Below are 17,945 nucleotides of genomic sequence, written 5' to 3' on the forward strand. Positions count from 1 at the left end.
GGACACCAACAGTCAACAACTCTGCCTCCATGCATTACAACATGACAGCACACGGGGAAGCTTACCAAAAAGCTGAGAGGGGTTCGCATTTGTGGCTTTTTCATAATTTGTGAGTCCTTCATAAATAACTTTCCCAACAGCAGCATAGAGACACTCCAGTTCTTCATACTTTGAGGCTACGTTTGAAGTACCTATGCAAGAGTTAACAAGATCAACCCAACATATGCATAAATCTTACTTGTCTCTGTTGTCTTCCATGCAAGCAGGCAATCAGCTCTCATGGGTGTGCCCCTACCAGAATGCTACAGAGCCAATGTTATCGTTATGTTCGTTACAGAGTTTCTGTAGCAGGTCATGGATCTGTCTCTATATTTCCTGTTTGCAATACAAAGTGGGTACAGTGGGTCCTCCATAGGGCTCCGCATCCGCAGATTAGAGTATCTGCGGAAGCCAAGCCTGTGCCACAGACAGACTCCTGGACACAGACGTAAATTGCTGACACGAACCGGAAGAGGCCGAGCGTGACCTCCGGAGGGCCTGCTACGGCTTCTACATGTGCTAGTGTAGCGCTGCACCAGGCTCCCTGCAGATTCCAGTATCCATAGGGGGTCCTGGAATGGATCCTCCATGGATACTGAGGGGCCCACTGTACTCCCATGGAAGTAGTGGGGGTTCTCCACTAAGGGTTTTCTTCTCCAGTGACCACGTTCTAAAATTTGGTCACAATAACTTCTTCCTACTCTTCCCTTTTCTAAAAAAAAATTCTGCCATTACCTAAAGCCTGCCTTTACACCCAATTTCCCTTTCTTGTCCTATTAAAATGGCAATGTTCAACAACTGAAAAACTGCACCTTCAAAGCAGAAAAATGGTAATTACAAAAGACATTAAATTTATGACATGCATTTCTTGAGCCAAAGTAATAACTGCCACAGGTTATTAAGTTTTTATGCCACTGGATAATGATGTATTCCTCCTGATTACTTATTTCAACTTTTTCTTTTAATTGGGGTTGAAAGTGCATGGAAAAAAAATAAGACTATAAAAAAACAGCACAAATGAGAGAACTGTGGATTCAGAGATGTCGCCCCCTCCCTATTCATATAACTTGCTCTAGCAATAAAGAAAAAATGTAGCACGCCCCTTCCAAAAAACGTACTTGGTTCTGTAGGGAAGTTACTCATTAAGCGAGAAAGGAGGCTGTGGACAGCTCTCAGAACCTTGGTGTTCCCACACGTCATGCAAGAGGCGATCCCTCGCTGCAGGGGCTTGAAGCTGCTCAGGATCGCTGGTGACTGGAGGACGGTCAGGAGAAAACTGAGAACTTCTAGCCCAGTACAGATATTGGCAAAGTTGGCTTGGTTGGGCTGCTCCTGGAAAGAAAACATCAGGGAAAAGAAGACTTAAAAGACATTAACTGACTCTCACACACACAGTTAGGTCCAACCCACAATACACTGACTTCTGGATTTCACATTGCTGATGCGACCACAATATAGGACAATTAGCATTCCTAGGCAGTAATGAGGAAGGTGATTGCTCACACTGGTGGCATTCATTAGACAACTACAAAAGGTCAATCTGGAGGCAGAAAACTTTCAACAGGACCTACTGCTGTTACAGATAAATGTCAGAAGCCAGGAGCACCCTCCATTCCATGGCAGCTGCTCAAACTTCCAAGCCGCTCAGGATTTCTGTGCTTCATGCCCACCCCACTTCAGCCTAACACAGGGGTTCCCAAAGTGTGCATCGCAACGCCTTAGGGCAGCATGGGGCACTCCTAGGGGCACCACAAGATGTCCCCATGGCCCCTCTGACCTGTTCTCCAGAGGGTCGCCATCTTGCGAGATTTTGTGGGATCCAAGATGACGGCTCCCGGCTGAGCCGGGAAGAAGATACTGTAGGGGCACTGTGACACAGGTAAGCTGGGGAACCACTGGACCAATTCCTAGACTGCTCATTATCCCCTTCCATTTCCTCCACACTTACGAGGATCCAAGCTGGACAAGACAGGCTGGAGGTGGATGCCAGTTATGAGGTGCTGCACCTACACCCTCCTGTCCAGCTATCACAGCCTGACTCAGTAGGATGGAGTCTCATACACAGCAAGGCTGGGATAGTATCTCTGTCTGAGATGTCTTGGAGAGAAAACAACAGTGGAAGAGATGGGGCAATGGTCTAACTCCAGCTCGAAGGCAACTTCAGATATTCAAAGGCTGATTAGCAGGCAAAGACTGAGCCGGAGTCTTTCAAATTCACACCCTCCACTGCAAGCTCAATCGCACCCTATTCCCTGAGAACTCGAGACAAAAATGCATTAAAATGCCAGCACGTCACACAAGGGACGCTGCCTAGAACTTCATTTCCAATTCTCATCGGTCGACTTTTTATCCTAAACCCGATGTCAAGAACAAGGACAAGAGTAATTATTTGAGACTATAAATCAATTCCATTAGCTGAACATTTTCCAAGTCATGACACCAAATTAAATTGGCAATTAAATAGGCTAACATGACATTTCAAGATCTCGACAGCAAGAACACCACACTGTTTACTTTCGGCAGGCTCAGGACCTTCCATATTGTGAAATGAATCAATAGGTTTGGTACAACCTGACAACTTGTAAAGCACCCGAGATAGTTTATTAAGCATTTAACTACACGGTATCTTACCGATGTGCAAGGGTTCTTTAAGGCCACCATGCAACTTACCACCGTCATTAGAAGCTTATCAAACCACTGCAGTTTGAGCTCTGATTTTGGCCACATGTCCGGTCGTAAAGCTGTCTTCAGAAGGTTAACACAGCGCCGAGAAAGCAGTTCTCCTGGAGAGCCAGCAGTGTTCGAGTTGTCATTTACCTAGCAATTAACCAGAATAATTACTGAGCAGCAAACATTTATCATCATCAACATCTTTGGAGCTCATTAATATTTTAATGCCATCATTCCTCTTGCGCAAACACTTCTCGTTTCATTTCTCAAGAAAAAAAGGTCTGGTTAAAGCAATTAGGGCTGTGCAGGTAAGGCCTGCTGGACCGGCCAAAATGGTCCAGTGAGGCCAGGGCACTGTAGCAGATCCAAGAGTTCAAAGTTCGCAAACAGAGGCTCACTTTCTAGCCACTCTCAAGACCTCTTACTACCAGCACAGAGCTCTGCAACCTGGAAGTGATGGTGCATGTCATCGCCGAGCATCTGGGGAATGCTTGCTCCCTGAAAGAAAGGGCCTCTGTGCACCTACAGGGACCCCTTGCAAGGAAGATTGCTTCCTGCCACGTGCATTTCTGTGTGGAAGGCACGAGGAGGACCGCATCAGGGTTCACGAGCCTTTCTTCTCAGTGATGCAAGAAACGAGTGCCATTGGCATGACCTTCACTACACCACAGCGCCACCCAAATAATGGCCAAAGGGAGTACTGCAAGTGCCAAAGCTGGTCAGGTCATCTGGAGAGCTAGCAAGGCTTTTGCTTTAGGTGCAGCTTCTGTTCGAGCAACTGGTCAGTGAGTAGCAGTGCCCTGTGTTTTGCCTCCCCCTGTCCCAAATGCCACCTTCTCTAGACTCTACCTTTGGCCCAGTTCTAACAATATACCTGCCTCTCAACTATCTCTCTCTCCAGAGAAGGGAAGCAAGCTGATCTTTTGATCCTATGGACATTTCAACATAGGGATCCTCAATCTTCAAGCGCCAAGAGGGCTAAGGCCAGGCACACGTTACCCAATGCCACTGTCCTCCATGCAGCTGCTGCTGTCGCTTCCTTGGGGGATGAATGGAAGCATGGGAAAGAAGAGACGGGGGCGTTCTGCCCTTCGCTCGCCACACTCGCATTCTGTGGAGCAGAGCAGGCAGGAGAGAGAGAGAGCAGAAAAGCGCAGCAAAGGGGCCGGCGGAGGAGGCAGCAACAAGCAGATGTCACAATTGCATTAGGGAACTCTGCAATGACACAATAGTACCTGGCAGGCAATCCTAATGAGGAAGTTGATGACTGTGTCTGTGTGCTGCTTGTCGATTGGCTTTGAAAGGAGAGCGTCGGCTCCAGGCAGGGACTGGCTGCGTCCAAATACCTGAAAGCGCAAAAAAGGGCAAAATCAAGCACAAGCCGCCATTTCAGTGGTAGACTGTTAAATCCTTTTCTAATCTGAATGTGCGGCGGCAGTGAAGAAGGCCAATTCTATGCTTGGGATCATTAGGAAAGGTATTGAGAACAAAACGGCTGATATTATAATGCCGTTGTACAAATCGATGGTAAGGCCACACCTGGAGTATTGTGTCCAGTTCTGGTCGCCACATCTCAAAAAAGACATAGTGGAAATGGAAAAGGTGCAAAAGAGGGCGACTAAGATGATTCCGGGGCTGGGGCACCTTCCTTATGAGGAAAGGCTACGGCGTTTGGGCCTCTTCAGCCTAGAAAAGAGACGCCTGAGGGGGGACATGATTGAGACATACAAAATTATGCAGGGGATGGACAGAGTGGATAGAGAGATGCTCTTTACACTCTCACATAATACCAGAACCAGGGGACATCCACTAAAACTGAGTGTTGGGCGGGTTAGGACAGACAAAAGAAAATATTTCTTTACTCAGCATGTGGTTGTCTGTGGAACTCCTTGCCACAGGATGTGGTGATGGCGACTGTCCTGGACGCCTTTAAAAGGGGATTGGATGAGTTTCTGGAGGAAAAATCCATTACGGGGTACAAGCCATGATGTGTATGCGCAACCTCCTGGTTTGAGAAATGGGCTATGTCAGAAGGCCAGATGCAAGGGAGGGCACCAGGATGAGGTCTCTTGTTATCTGGTGTGTTCCCTGGGGCATTTGGTGGGCCGCTGTGAGATACAGGAAGCTGGACTAGATGGGCCTATGGCCTGATCCAGTGGGGCTGTTCTTATGTTCTTATAATCTCTCTTTCAAAAACCAGTTTTCATTCTGCTGAGTGCAGAAAAAGCTCAAGCTCTGGATCAGGAGAAAAAGCATATCATTGTTCTTACTGCGCTGATGGCTCCAGTGGCAGTCCTGAACCGTTTCACTTCCTGGCCAGAATCGACTGAGAGCCCCCTCTTGATGGCGGACGAACCAGAACTGACTCCTTCACCGCTTGAGCCTTGATCCATATCTGAATCCAGCTGCGGAGAAAATCAAGGCAGCGGGACTTAATGCAGGTCCTTGGGAGGAAGGCTGAGAATTTCCTGACCGACACCGAGATGGTCCACTCCTCTTACCTGCTGGTCTTTGATCCGCTGCAGTTCCCATTTGATGACCACTTCCGCCAAGTCTACGGCCAATTTCCTTTGCTCAATGGTGACGCTGGGGGTGAAGCCCAATCTCTGCATGGCACTCACCATATGCTGCACTAAGTGATGTCTCACGGGATAATAGACCTGAGGAAGTCATTTTGCCCATGGTTACTGCCTTGTTATAGCGTGTGCACATTTGCAAATAACTGGCATTGTGACTGGTGGCACAATGAGAGGAGCACTGTGTTCTGCAGAAAATGGTGGGTGCTGCCCACTTGCCCTGCCCTCCTCCCGCTGCTAAGGGACTCAGAGAGGTGCTTGACCCAGGGCCACTACAAACCTTGTGTGAGCACTGACGCTATGCCGGAATGACAATATGTATGGGGGGAGGAGTATGTGGTGCAATAAGCACAGGACCCACTACTTTTCAATTTGCTCTGATAAATATACTTCGCGGCCTGCAAGGTTACAAGGAATAGAAAGACAGGCTTTCTAGTTTAAGTACTGTATTTTAAAGTGCCGCCAGTCAATTTATTATAAACTACTTTTATCTGGGTTTCTGATTCTCTTGAGCCCACTAATAGTCAAAACCGCGGGGGCCTTAGTCAAAATGCCAAATCAAGCATGCGCTCTCATTTACGCAGTACAGCAAACAGCTAGCAATACTGGGGCTCGCTGGACCAAGACCACAACAAGTTCTTGTTCTGCACAAAAATTACTCCCTGACCCTTGGGTAATCCAGTCTGAAAATCACATGAAACAACCCTTGTGAAGTGTGGTAGTGCTGAAATCAACCACTCCAAATCTGATTTGTCTTCTCAGATTCATATGAACACCTCAGAGGGCTGTTTCACATCTCATGTGAGCTGTTTTGTGCCGTGCACAGACTATTCATGAAGCCGCTGGGTCAGGCTAGGCTGGCGCTTTACATACATTAAGACTTCAAGGCATCTGTGATCTTTGGAGAACACATTTGGCTTTGGCTTTTTTTAAAATGCCTCGCAAAAATGCAGAGGTAGCATTAACAAGCAAGCAGTACATAAAACAGTACAGGCCATCAGGAGGACAAAATACAATCTCAGCAAGGAAATAGAGAGGAAGAAGCTTTCTAATTGACAGTATGTGGATCTACGCATGGGGCACACACGGGGGGGAGGGGGTCACAAACCCAATCCATGGATAAGTGAATCTGCAGGTATGAGATCCACAGATGGGGGGGGGGGCTGTACTATAATTTGATATGTTCAGTCATCATTATACACCAGTGAAGTGGGTTTTCTCTAACATTTTCTCTAAAATCAAAGTATTTTCTAAATCATTCCAGAATATGTATGTGTGTGTGTGTGTGTGTGAGAGAGAGAGAGAGAGAGACCCCCTTTTCTTTAGTTACTTGGCTGTTTACAAACAGATGTTTAAAGAAGCTGCTGCTGGTCTGTGCTCTATTTTTAATATTTTAAGGCTGTTTCCATATTTATGTCAAAAACTATAATTTTAAATGAGTTTTTATGACTCTGTAAGCCACTCTGGGTGCCATCCGGGGAGGAAAGGTGGCATCCAAGATGAGTAAATAAATAATAAATAAATCTAGTGAACCCTCAATTTAACAGATTATAAGGGTGTTCATACATGCTGAAAGACCGCTAAATCCAAAGGCCACGAAAACATACATGCACTTAACATATATGACTAGTTTTTAAAGAAACAATGTGCACTATTTTCAGTCTGTTAAATCAAAGTCTCTTAAATTGAGGGTTCGCTGTAGTGTGAGTATGCGTGAACCTGTACAGAAATATTAAATTACACACACAAACACACTTTCTAGAATTAGACACATCTTAACAAATTAAAATTACACTCAACTTTGAGACTGGCACAGTTTGACGTCAGAACTGTATCCATACATGATTTTATTTATATCGCACACCATAGGTTAAAACGATGACAAAGTACTTCCAGGGAGGCATTATGGAGTTAATTTTACGGAACAAGGCATGTTTAGAAATGCAGCATTTTCTGCAGAAGCACTTAGTACTGAAAAATGATGAACCCATTGTAACTGCTATATATTTCTCAAAGAAACAGCCATGAACATTGTACAAGTACCTTGAAATGCTGGACAATTAAATGCAAAATATGGACGAGCTGAGGAACCGTGTGACCCTCTTCCACGATGATTTTCCGTGTCCAGTGAGTCAGCATCTGATGGCCATCCTCCATTCGCGCAGGCACTGCTGGCGTGAGGATTGCCATTGCTTGTCGCACAATGGCGCGAGCTTCCATTGCATGAGCCTTCAGGAGGCTGTGGAATACCTGGAAAGAGGCGAGGACGCAAGCAATTTAACTGATGCATGGTCCAGACAATACTAGCATTGCTAGCAGCTAAAAGACTAAGCTGCAATCTGGCTTGAGTGCCACCCTCTGCCACAAACTCACTGGGTGGCCCTTAGGCCAGCCACTGCCTCTCAGCCACAGTCTTAGACATCTGCAATACAGGAATATAAATAATGTCAACAGAAACATGTGCAGTACTTTCCATGCTCGGAAAGCACTCTCCGTCCGAACAAACAGGGTGCGCAATCGCATACTCTCATAGCCTGTGCTCACTGGTACCATTCTCCTCTCCCCATCATTTGTTTCTAGACCCTCTTGGGTCTTTTAATGCAACAAACCACGTAAACTGAATGTGTCATGTATATCATAATTATAACATTAATTGCGATGGGGCCTTGGTCGCTGTGGGTTCAGCATCCACAGATTCCACCATCCGCAGATGCCTCCCCATACCTCAACAGGGACTCCAGGAAGTGACCAGAAACCAATTCTGGTCACATCCAGGAGATGTTCTGAGGTGCAGCCTCCACAGATAATGAGGGCCCACTGTATTAATTAACAACTGAACCACTTGATCTACTTCTCTCGTGTCTATTCGTTTCCTGTTCCAAGCAGAAGAGCACTCCAAACACCTTTTCAATATTCACAGGATCCCAGAGCTGGAGGGGGATCCTTCAAGAACACCTAGCCAAAGGTTGTAGTGCACTTTGGATACCTGCAAGACAATCTTCTTATGAATGGCAAACTTGGCAATGATGTGCGCTAGTAGCAAGTGCCCGCTGTATTTGCAGGCGGGATCCACACAGGCCTTCGAGAGCAGGCAGGGCCAAGCGAAGGTCATGAGGCGCCGCAGCTTGCTGTTCCGGTTCTTGTTGTTGTCGTGGATGTGGTGCGGGGCGTGCTCGACAAGAAGCGTGGCAAACTGCAGGAGGTAAATCCGGAGCGAGTCTAGGATGTCTGCTTGTTTTTCTGGGTTAAGGACCTGGTCCCACAAAGAGGCAGGGAAAAGGAAGTTCAGAATACGTCACAAGACGAAGGAACCCAGCCTCACTACGTGTGTTGGGCTACCAGGGCTGTAGCCCTGGAGGGTTCCCTGGGACAGCACAAGGATTCCCAAACTCTGGGGGGACTCCACTTTCCTAGGTTACCAGGAAGGGCTAAAAGGCCTTACACAACATGGGCCTTGCTGACAAAACCTGCACTGCACACCTCGCCTGGGACTCAGCTCTGATAACCAAGGGTTTTGTGTTTTTTTCCCATCAGCATCAGAGGGAAAGCAATACAGGAAGTTGCCTTCACCATATCAGACCCTTGTCCTGCCTAGCTCAGAATGGCTAAGCAGGGATGGCCTTAACAGCTGCAGGGCTCATTTGGAAACATTTTTTGTGGGGTCCGAGGTGTCTGTAGAATCTTACAGCTATAAATGAAATTTGTTACAGACTTGAAATCTCTACATTCAACTGACCGAAATTTTTACCACGGAATCAGTGGGACTTCAAAGTCTTTAGCTTAGAATGTATCACTGGCCGCCCCCTTTTAGGATTAAATACCTTTGAAATGAACACACTGGTGATGCTTTCAAGGTTATCTCCTTCTGGGTTCGGAGGGCCCAGGAGCTGCTCCCCTTCCCCCTTTTCAAAACTACACAAGAAAGCTGGGTTCAAGATGTGCTGCAAAACCTGAAAGGAAGAGGGGGAAAAAAGGGGTAAGAACAGGCCACACACTCTCTCAGCAGGTCTATGAGTGATCAGGATCAAAGGTTTGCTCTGGATCCCTCCAGAAATTCAGTTCCTGGTACAGAAATGCTGCAGACCAAGAGGCATTTGGACACTTTAAAATGGTGGACATTCAAAGAGAGCATGATGAATCATGGTCACCTATTACGGCTCTTCCTCACGCATGGTGTTTTCATACAAGGGGCCTTACCAATTACTGAATTCCTGTTGACATTTAAAAGCAAACAACTGCTGCTGCCCAAGAAAATGAAACCTAAATACCAGGCCCCGTTTCCATTTTAAATGATTACCTTGGCCTTCAGCTCATCACCAAAGGTGGGATCGTTCAACTCAACAAACCGGAAGAACAGAGCTCGTTTCTGGATGATGGTGTAGTTTTTGGGAATCTCTTCCTCCATGTATTCTTTTAAAAAAGTCATGTTGCAGAGGAAACGGCCCGTGAAGGCTCGGAGAAGCTGGAAGAGCAGCTCTATGTCACCATAATTCCTCCTGAGAGAGGAAGAAAATATAAAGCTGTGATGCCGCTACAAAGAAAAGTGTTTTGTATAGTTGGTCTCCTTGTCTGTGGGTTTGGTATATATGGATTTCAGTATCCGTGGATGCTGAGACCATGGCTAGAGGGCCTCAGAGGACCTCAGACATGACCAGAAGTCACTTCAGATATGTGCTGGAGACATCTGATCATGTCCAGAGGTGTTCTGAGGCCCTCCAGCTGCAGCGCAGATTTAATTATCCACAGAATTTGTATCTGTGGGGAGATCCGTGGGGGGATACCTACCTAGCAAGCATCCCCCCTTCCTTCCAACCACCAATCCCCTTAGGAAAAGCTCTCACTCTCAAATGGAAAAGATAGTGGAAGTAATTCAGAGAGAATATTTACAGAAATACGTACTTGCAGTAATTCAACAAGCAATAGGCCAGGAGTTTGGGTTCCTTCCAGTTGGTCGCAGCCATGTTCTCCTTGCGGTGCCTTTCCTGGAACACATCGCTGACCCACACCCGCCTCAACTGGCTCACCAAGGAATGCTGGTTTGCCAGCCAGCAGTCATCATTCTTAACGATAATACTGATGATCTGCCGACACAAAACAAGGAAAGGCGTATGCACGGGAGGCATTGCCTTGAGCAGGTTATCGGTTACGTCCATTTAACGTCTCCTTCTCAAAACGTCTAGTGGGAGACATTAAAGAGCCCTTGGTCTCTTGAAACTAAAAATGGGAAATCTGAATCAAAAGAGAGAACAAGGAGAGCACAACAGGGGAGCTATATCAGAATGAAAGCACATGCGCTATGGTCCATCTCAGCTACTGCAAACATATTAATTTGTCTTCATAACGGATCAAACCATTGGTCCACCTTGTTCGTGACTGACAGCATCTCAGACAGGGGTCTTTCCCAGCCCTACCATAACATACTACGGACAGAACTGAATGCAGAACAGGTACTCCACCATGGAGGCCCCTCCCTCAATTACTACTAATAATGTATTACTAAAGACAGATTATACATATTTATCATAAGATAGAGATGAACTAGCAAAATTTCATGGACAATGGAGTGTTAAAAGAGAAATCCTATCATTTCCATACCCCAAAGATTCGTGCATGGGCAGACTCTACAACTAAAAGAACCAAAACACTGCTGAGGATGCAGAGCACAGCTCGATAACAGCCTACCTTGATAGCCTGAAACTGGAGATCAAGACGCAGTGTGCTGTTGCTGGGTGAACCAGGCCGGGCAGCTGCTTGGGTATTAACGGGTAACAGCAGAGTGATGAACCGGTTGGGATTAGCTGCCAGAACATCCCGCAGTGGTTTGGCATCTTTGTGTTTCAGAAAACTCTGGCGAGGACAAGGAATGGTTTCAGAGGGAAGTCTGCAAGCCGTGCAATTCCACACATAGGCTTGACGCTGACTATACCACCGCAATCTTGCTTTAATTAGGTGCACTGATTTAATGCTCAAATGCGCCCTATCTTTCTCAGAAGGGCTCATGGTGGCTCACAACCGTAATAGTTAAATGCTTTAACACAGGGGTGTCCAAACTTTTTGGCAAGAGGGTCGCATCGTCTTTCTGACACTAGGTGGGTCAGTAACTCTCATGAGCTACTGGTAGGCGAGTCTCGGAGGTGACAGAATTTGCAAGATGGACTTGCAGGATAGTCAGATTCACAAAGGAGAAGTCACTCCATCAAGCAGCTTGGTCCTGGGCCTTTAAAGTAAACCACCTCAAACTGCACCCAGACCCAAACTGGCAGCCAAATACACGGTGCCAGTAGGCAATCCTTGTTCATTCTTCTTCCCCATCCAGTGAGAATTCTTCATGCTGTCCGCTTGTCAGCCTTGCCCATGCCTAAGGCTTACAAGGGAACCAGCCTTAACCATGGTTAACACAACCAGCCTTAACCATGGTTAACACTACCAGCCTTTGCCATTAACTAGAATTTGAAAACCATATTTTGAAGTGAAAACCATGATTAGCAGTAAGGAAACATGGCAAATGTCAAGCTGCAGAGGGCGGGTAGTGTTTTCCAGGAGGAAAAGGAGGATGCAAATTTCTGTCGTGCTCTCAAGACCTTAACCCTGTCTAAGCAATCGGGACAGGCTGTATTTGTCCTAACTCTTCATACATAAAAGCACCTCGATCATTTACTGACTTTAAATAAGAATACTGCAAAACGTTACCATGAACATTCTGCTCCACTGCGGATCATTTAAAGTGGCTTCCATCATAAAGAGCTCAACTGTCTGGGATGGATGACGTGTCAAAAATTTTATTAATGGCTCTCTGAATGGGCTGCCAGCCTGTAATAAACAGCAGAAAAATAAGTTTCACTTGGCAAGTTCAAAGAAGTTTTAAATTCTTCAGATGAGCTGTTGCAAGGACTGCCAGAAGCCCCACAGTCCAGAATGGCAAGCTCTCCTGCACCAAAGCTGAACCTTCACCATTTCCAGTAAAGTCATGAGAACTGGTGAAGAAGCAGCAAATCACGACACCCCTGGTTCAAATTGAACCTCTGCCATGCATTCACTAGGAGACCTTAGGCCAGCGACTCCCCTCTTAGCCTTAGTCTTCCCCATCTGCAAAATGGGAATGCTACTACTCATTTGGGCCTTGAATGTTTATACAGTAAACCCTCTGTAACTGTGCACTCAGTTTCCACAGATTCACTTATCTGCTGGAACAAAATTGCAGTTACATCATGCCATTTCTTGCCTGTTCTCAGCTATTTGTCTCTGTGGCTTTCTGTGGCATCCACGGCCAGTTTAGTGGCTATTCTGAATCTGTGGCAGCCATCCTGAAGCTATCTTCAGAGGGTATCCTGAAGCTATCCCCATTTCTGACCAGACTAGCTACCCCTCTCCCTAACCCCACTGATCCCAAAGGATCTGCTGGGTATCCTATATCTGCTGGGTTTTCCAGGAACCTAACTCGAGCAGATAACGAGAATTTAACGTATTACATATATATTACTAATGGCAAATAGTACTTAACATTTATATAGCACTTTGAAAATCCAAAGTGCTTCACACGCACTGTTTTGTAAGAGGATTATGGATGAAAGGCTTGCCTTTAGGCTGCCATCCTATGCACACCTTCCTGGAAGTAAGTCCCACTGACTACAATGGGACTTTCTTCTGATTAGCAAGCATAGGGTTGGGCTGTAAGGCTACTTAATGAGTTCATGGCAGAAGATTCAAGACTGAGAAGTTCTGATTAGCTCAGAATCTTAAGGTGCAATTCTATATATACTTACCTGGAAGTAAGCCCTACTGAACTAATTGGGACTTGCTTCTGAGTAAACATGCACAAGATTGCACAGTTAGCCATTACGCTACACTACACGCACTCTATACATCATTAAGCTTTTACTTAAGTGTTTGGAATCCATCCGAACTAGTTCCAAAATCTTTTAAATTGAGAACAAGTACCAATTGCAGGAGGAGTGCCCACAAATCAACGCTTTCAATCAAACAAATTACCGCTGAGGAGCTGAAACAATTCAAAGTACAATTAAAACAAATATTACAAGTGGAAGACGGGAAGCAATTAAGGAAATTAAGTGCCGTTTTACCTCTATCAACATTGCCCGTTCCGTTTTCATCACAACTTCCAGCAAGGGTTTAACGAGAGTCTGAGGAGCGGCTGGGATCAGATGAAATAGGTTTATAATTGCTGAACAAATCTTCATTTCCTACAGATAAAATGGAGACATTAGCAAGCACCAATTTACTTCTAAGGTCTGTGTTTCAAACATCTCGCATGACAGCTCCTAGCCAGAACTAGATTCCTCTTTCTAGGTGTTAGCATAGCTGGCAAACCAAAGCACAGAGTTAAACCGCAACTACTTACCAGGTTTGCTTGGGACTTTTTGGCCTGGGGTTAAATTAATCAGGTATGTTTCAGTGGTGACATTCTAAGACTTTTCTCTCCCCCCCCCCCAAAAAAAAAACCAACAAGAGTGTATAGGAGACTACAATAAGCCAATGATGTGCTGTCAAACTGTGTAACTCTCGAAAGTAAAACCTGCTGTTAGAAACTGCCCTGCATAAGAAGCTATACGGAGTTATCTGCCTGGCCTAAAAAGGTCAGTAGTAAAAAACAGCTACAGTGGGCCCTCACTATCCATTCCAGGACTCACTATCCTCACTATCCTCACTATCCATTCCAGGACTCCCTGTGGATACTAAATTCTGCAGATAATGAAATCTGAGGCAGGACGGCACAGCGCAATTGGTTACCTGAGAGTTGTCTACCTCCCCATGCCTACCTTCTGGATGTGACCAGAAGGCATGTCTATTCACATTCGGGAGGTATTCCGAGGCCCTCTCGACATGGGCACAGCAACCACAGGTACTCATATCTGTGGGTGCTAAGCCCATAAGGAGGGCCCACTGTATTCAAATGGACTAGCTACTTTAAACATTTGAATCTTCCCCTGCTTTCCCTTTCTCAAATAAGGCAATTTTCTGTTGACCACTCAGACCACACAGTTTTCTGGGACAGGTTACAATGAGCGCCATAAAAAATACCAAAATTGTGCATGCACACACACGCAACACACACAGCACATGGGTCTGGCAGGATGGCTGTATTCCCTGAACTGCAACTGAAATTTGGATTTCTCCAGTTGGACCCGCATACACCTAAGCTGGTCTTTCCACTTAAGCAGGAAGATTCTCATTGTTGCCAAAGAGATTGCACTTGGGAGCCTGGCCTCAGCTGTGGCTCAGAGATCTGCAGAAATTAAGTTCCTTTTTGGAAATGAGAAACTCAAATGTTCGCACTCAAAACATTCAGGACGGAGTGAGGGAGGAGGGGGAATTGCACCCAAAACTTCCTAAGGGGGAAAGAAAGAAAAAAAGAACATGCTCAAGAAATCCTTCACAGATCACAGCAAGTGTTACTCGTACAAGTCCATCACAGACAAACATAGGACAAGTCACAGCACTGCACTCAAAGGCACAATGCACTCCATCCGATACATAACAAAATACAGCTTACAAAACCATAGCAGAAGAACCAAAGGGGGGGGAGGAGGGAAAGAAAGAGAGAGACAAGGAACAAAAAACAAGCAACCTCCTGACACCTCCACTGAAAAATTCTCACCTCTACCCCTTCCATGGCAGGCTGAACCAAAATAAAACAACAACAAAAATTCACAGCATGAACCAAAAAGTTAAAAAAAAAAATACACAAATGCAAAAATAAAAATAAAAAGTGTATATATGCTCGACTTCAGATTTGCAGTCAGAAACTGACTTTTGAGTAGGGTTAGGTTCTCACCTCGAACTGACAGAATGGAGACAAGGAAAATCTCCCGCACTCGGAAATGCTCTCCTGAGAATGGGGAGGAAAAGTATCTTTTTTTTTTTTGCTATTTGTACACACACAATTTACATACAACTTCCCAGATTAAAAAAAAACTTGCACACAAGGAATATAAATATATTAGGCATGAACGAGACATGTGAACAATTAAAAGCAGCATTTGAGAATTCTGGAGACAAGCAAGGCCAATGGAGACGAGAACAGAAAAACCCCGTCGCTTCAAGGCTCGATAGAACAGACTTGAACAATCCAGACTGATGGGTCTAATCCCTGCCTGCCCTCCCCTTTTGGGGGAATTACAGTATCTTTAAACTAGGTGTCTAAACAAAGTTTGCAGCATCAGCAGTGGGGAAGAGAAGAGGCAACATTTTCATCAGGCACAAGAGAAAAAAGGGAGAGTAGCAACTGCTGGACTACCAAAAGAACAGCTGGTCGGATTGGGGGGGGGTAGACGTGCGCTCTCATTCCCAACGCTTTTGGATTGCAAGTCACCTTTTTCAAGGGAATAGGATGAAAACCAAAACGCAACAAACATGCCCACTGATTAAAATAACTTTTAAACATTCATAGGACTGTGATGACAAACTTTGGCAAAACACTTTTTGCAAACATCCTACATTTGCAAAAACTCAATAGTAAAAAGCACCAAGTACAATAAAATAATTACTGAATAAAAATGACAAAGTCAAGGGTTGGTCCGTTAGAAGGAATCCACACTCTAAAACAGGGTGATGCCTTTATTCGGGCCAACCTTAGAAGGTAACATGGTAATCCCGTAGGATTCTTCAGCAGGCTATAAGGCAAGCAAAGAAAGGAGGAAAGAGAACAGCGGGGATATGTTGTCCGTCCCCCAACAATCTACAGGAAAATACTGAGGTTAGGAGGTTTCCACGCAGACCTCAGTCAGCCTCTGAAGGGTGCAAGATGATTTCAACACACACACACACACACACACACACACACACACACACACAGGGCTGCTAGCAGAGCCAGCGGAGGAAGGGAGGCAGACAGTTCATTACAGATAGTTGCCCTAAGAACAGAGCTGCAGAACTTGGATGAGCTTTTCAATGATTTTCAACTCTGGGTTCCAAACTCCCCCCTCCAGCACACCTGCAAACACTGGCTGAAAATCGCTGTTCTGTCTAATAGGCAGGATGGAGAAAGAGACATGTTGATCCTCCCCACCCTCCCCCTCCCCCAGGAAAGAGAGGAGGTCTTGAGCAGCTCTCTCTCTCACACATCCGCACACACCCACACCTTAAGGAGTTAACACAGCTACACAGGAGACACACAATGTCACGCACAGGACATTTGCTACACCAATATCAATTCTTGGTCAGTGAGGCCAAGTATTACCAATGCTATTGCATTCGGTAGCAAAACCTCAAGAGCTGCTCCATCCATTCTCTTATTAATGGCCGTTCTCTTATTTATTCTTTAAAGAATTAAAGAATAAGTCCATAAATTAATGAATAAATCACATTGCCATCTGCTTATCTCACCTTGCAAAATTCTTTTAAAGAAAAATTGCAAAATTCTTTTAAAGAAAATGTGAAGTGCTCACGCTTTGACTAACCAGGATTTCATAGCTCTTCTGTTAAGATTCAGTTCCTCCCCCTCCCCTTTTAAATGACGAATCGTACATAAATATATACCAAGACCTTAAAAAGATTGTGAAGGGAAATGTCAACAGCAAGTGGGTGCATCCTGCAGAGCAAACTGTTGCAACTGTGCAAGACCTACTAGCTCAGGAGCGTCAAACATAAGGCCCAAGGGTTGAATGTGACCCCTGGAAGCAATTTATCCAGCCCCCAATTATAATTGGGCATTCCCAGTGTAATAATTGGACTCTGTCTCATATCTTGAAACTATGAACAAGATTTGCACATTTTCTCTTTTGTCATTTGCAGCTAATGGGTTTCTAGGTGAGAACACAGTGCTTATCTTTGGCCATCATCTGCTTAATGATGTCACTTTTAGCCCTCAGCAGACACCATGACTGCTAACTTCGACCCTCTGTATGAAACAAATTTGACTCTCCTGGACTAGCTGAAAAACAGATTTGGCAGAAGCCCACCAATGTGTGTTATGGCCCAACTGCCAGTCATTCAACAGGTCTTGTGATGCAGAAGCTGCTAGTGGAAGACAGCTTAAGATGACCAAGATGAAGAATGTCTCCAAGTGTTTGAGATGAGGAAGACGGACCCCACAAAACACAACAAAATATTCTTGCTGAACATGAGTATTAACCCTGCACAGTGAAGAGATATCAGCTTCTCTACTTTGGACTGAATTCGGCATTCAGCCAACCTCAGAAAATAGAAGGCAACAAAAGTAAAGCCCTTTCCTCTTTGCTTTCTTGACTAGCCAGTTCCCAGAGCTGATTCTTGCGTTTGTTTCTGACAACCACTAGAAGAACCACCCCGTACACTCTAAACATTTGTTCACAAGGGATGCACCAACATCCAGGATGTTAAATTCAAGGGGAAATCCCTTTCAAATCAAGATTCCCCTTTCCTGCGTACAGATGGACAACTGTTCATGATGAGGTTTGTGCTTCTAGCTTAGTTCAACCAATTGGAAGGGATTGCTAGTGATATCAACGGCAGTGCAGGCAACACAGTTCTTGCACCAAAACACATCTTGCACACAACTTGCCCTGCACAAGTCAGGTTCTTAAGGTTTTTTTTGCCACACTTAAGTTTAGTGGCAACATCCCACAAGACCTTGCATGGGTACGACGTGACAGATGACCATCAGCTATGGTAAGTATGAATTCCTAAATAAGACTGGCAGGGAACGTGTTTATTTGCCAATAG

The 17,945-nt window shown here is 45.3% G+C and overlaps 1 protein-coding gene across 1 annotated transcript in view; it reads right to left on the minus strand.

Annotated features, from left to right (window-relative positions):
- The window catches only part of TRRAP (transformation/transcription domain associated protein), a 112,408-nt gene that overhangs the window by 59,230 nt on the left and 35,233 nt on the right, over positions 1-17,945 (minus strand). The window contains exons 32-45 of the mRNA XM_066640438.1: positions 13,367-13,486; positions 11,976-12,095; positions 10,968-11,132; positions 10,185-10,366; positions 9,583-9,781; positions 9,107-9,235; positions 8,272-8,538; positions 7,329-7,535; positions 5,211-5,369; positions 4,980-5,114; positions 3,945-4,055; positions 2,710-2,856; positions 1,158-1,371; positions 66-191 (exon numbers count right to left, since the gene is read on the minus strand). Of these exons, the coding sequence (XP_066496535.1) occupies positions 66-191; positions 1,158-1,371; positions 2,710-2,856; positions 3,945-4,055; positions 4,980-5,114; positions 5,211-5,369; positions 7,329-7,535; positions 8,272-8,538; positions 9,107-9,235; positions 9,583-9,781; positions 10,185-10,366; positions 10,968-11,132; positions 11,976-12,095; positions 13,367-13,486 (2,281 nt within the window). The remainder of the gene's footprint in view (positions 1-65; positions 192-1,157; positions 1,372-2,709; positions 2,857-3,944; positions 4,056-4,979; positions 5,115-5,210; positions 5,370-7,328; positions 7,536-8,271; positions 8,539-9,106; positions 9,236-9,582; positions 9,782-10,184; positions 10,367-10,967; positions 11,133-11,975; positions 12,096-13,366; positions 13,487-17,945) is intronic.

Source organism: Tiliqua scincoides, chromosome 13, assembly GCF_035046505.1.
Source record: "Tiliqua scincoides isolate rTilSci1 chromosome 13, rTilSci1.hap2, whole genome shotgun sequence".
Taxonomy (NCBI): Eukaryota; Metazoa; Chordata; class Lepidosauria; order Squamata; family Scincidae; genus Tiliqua; species Tiliqua scincoides.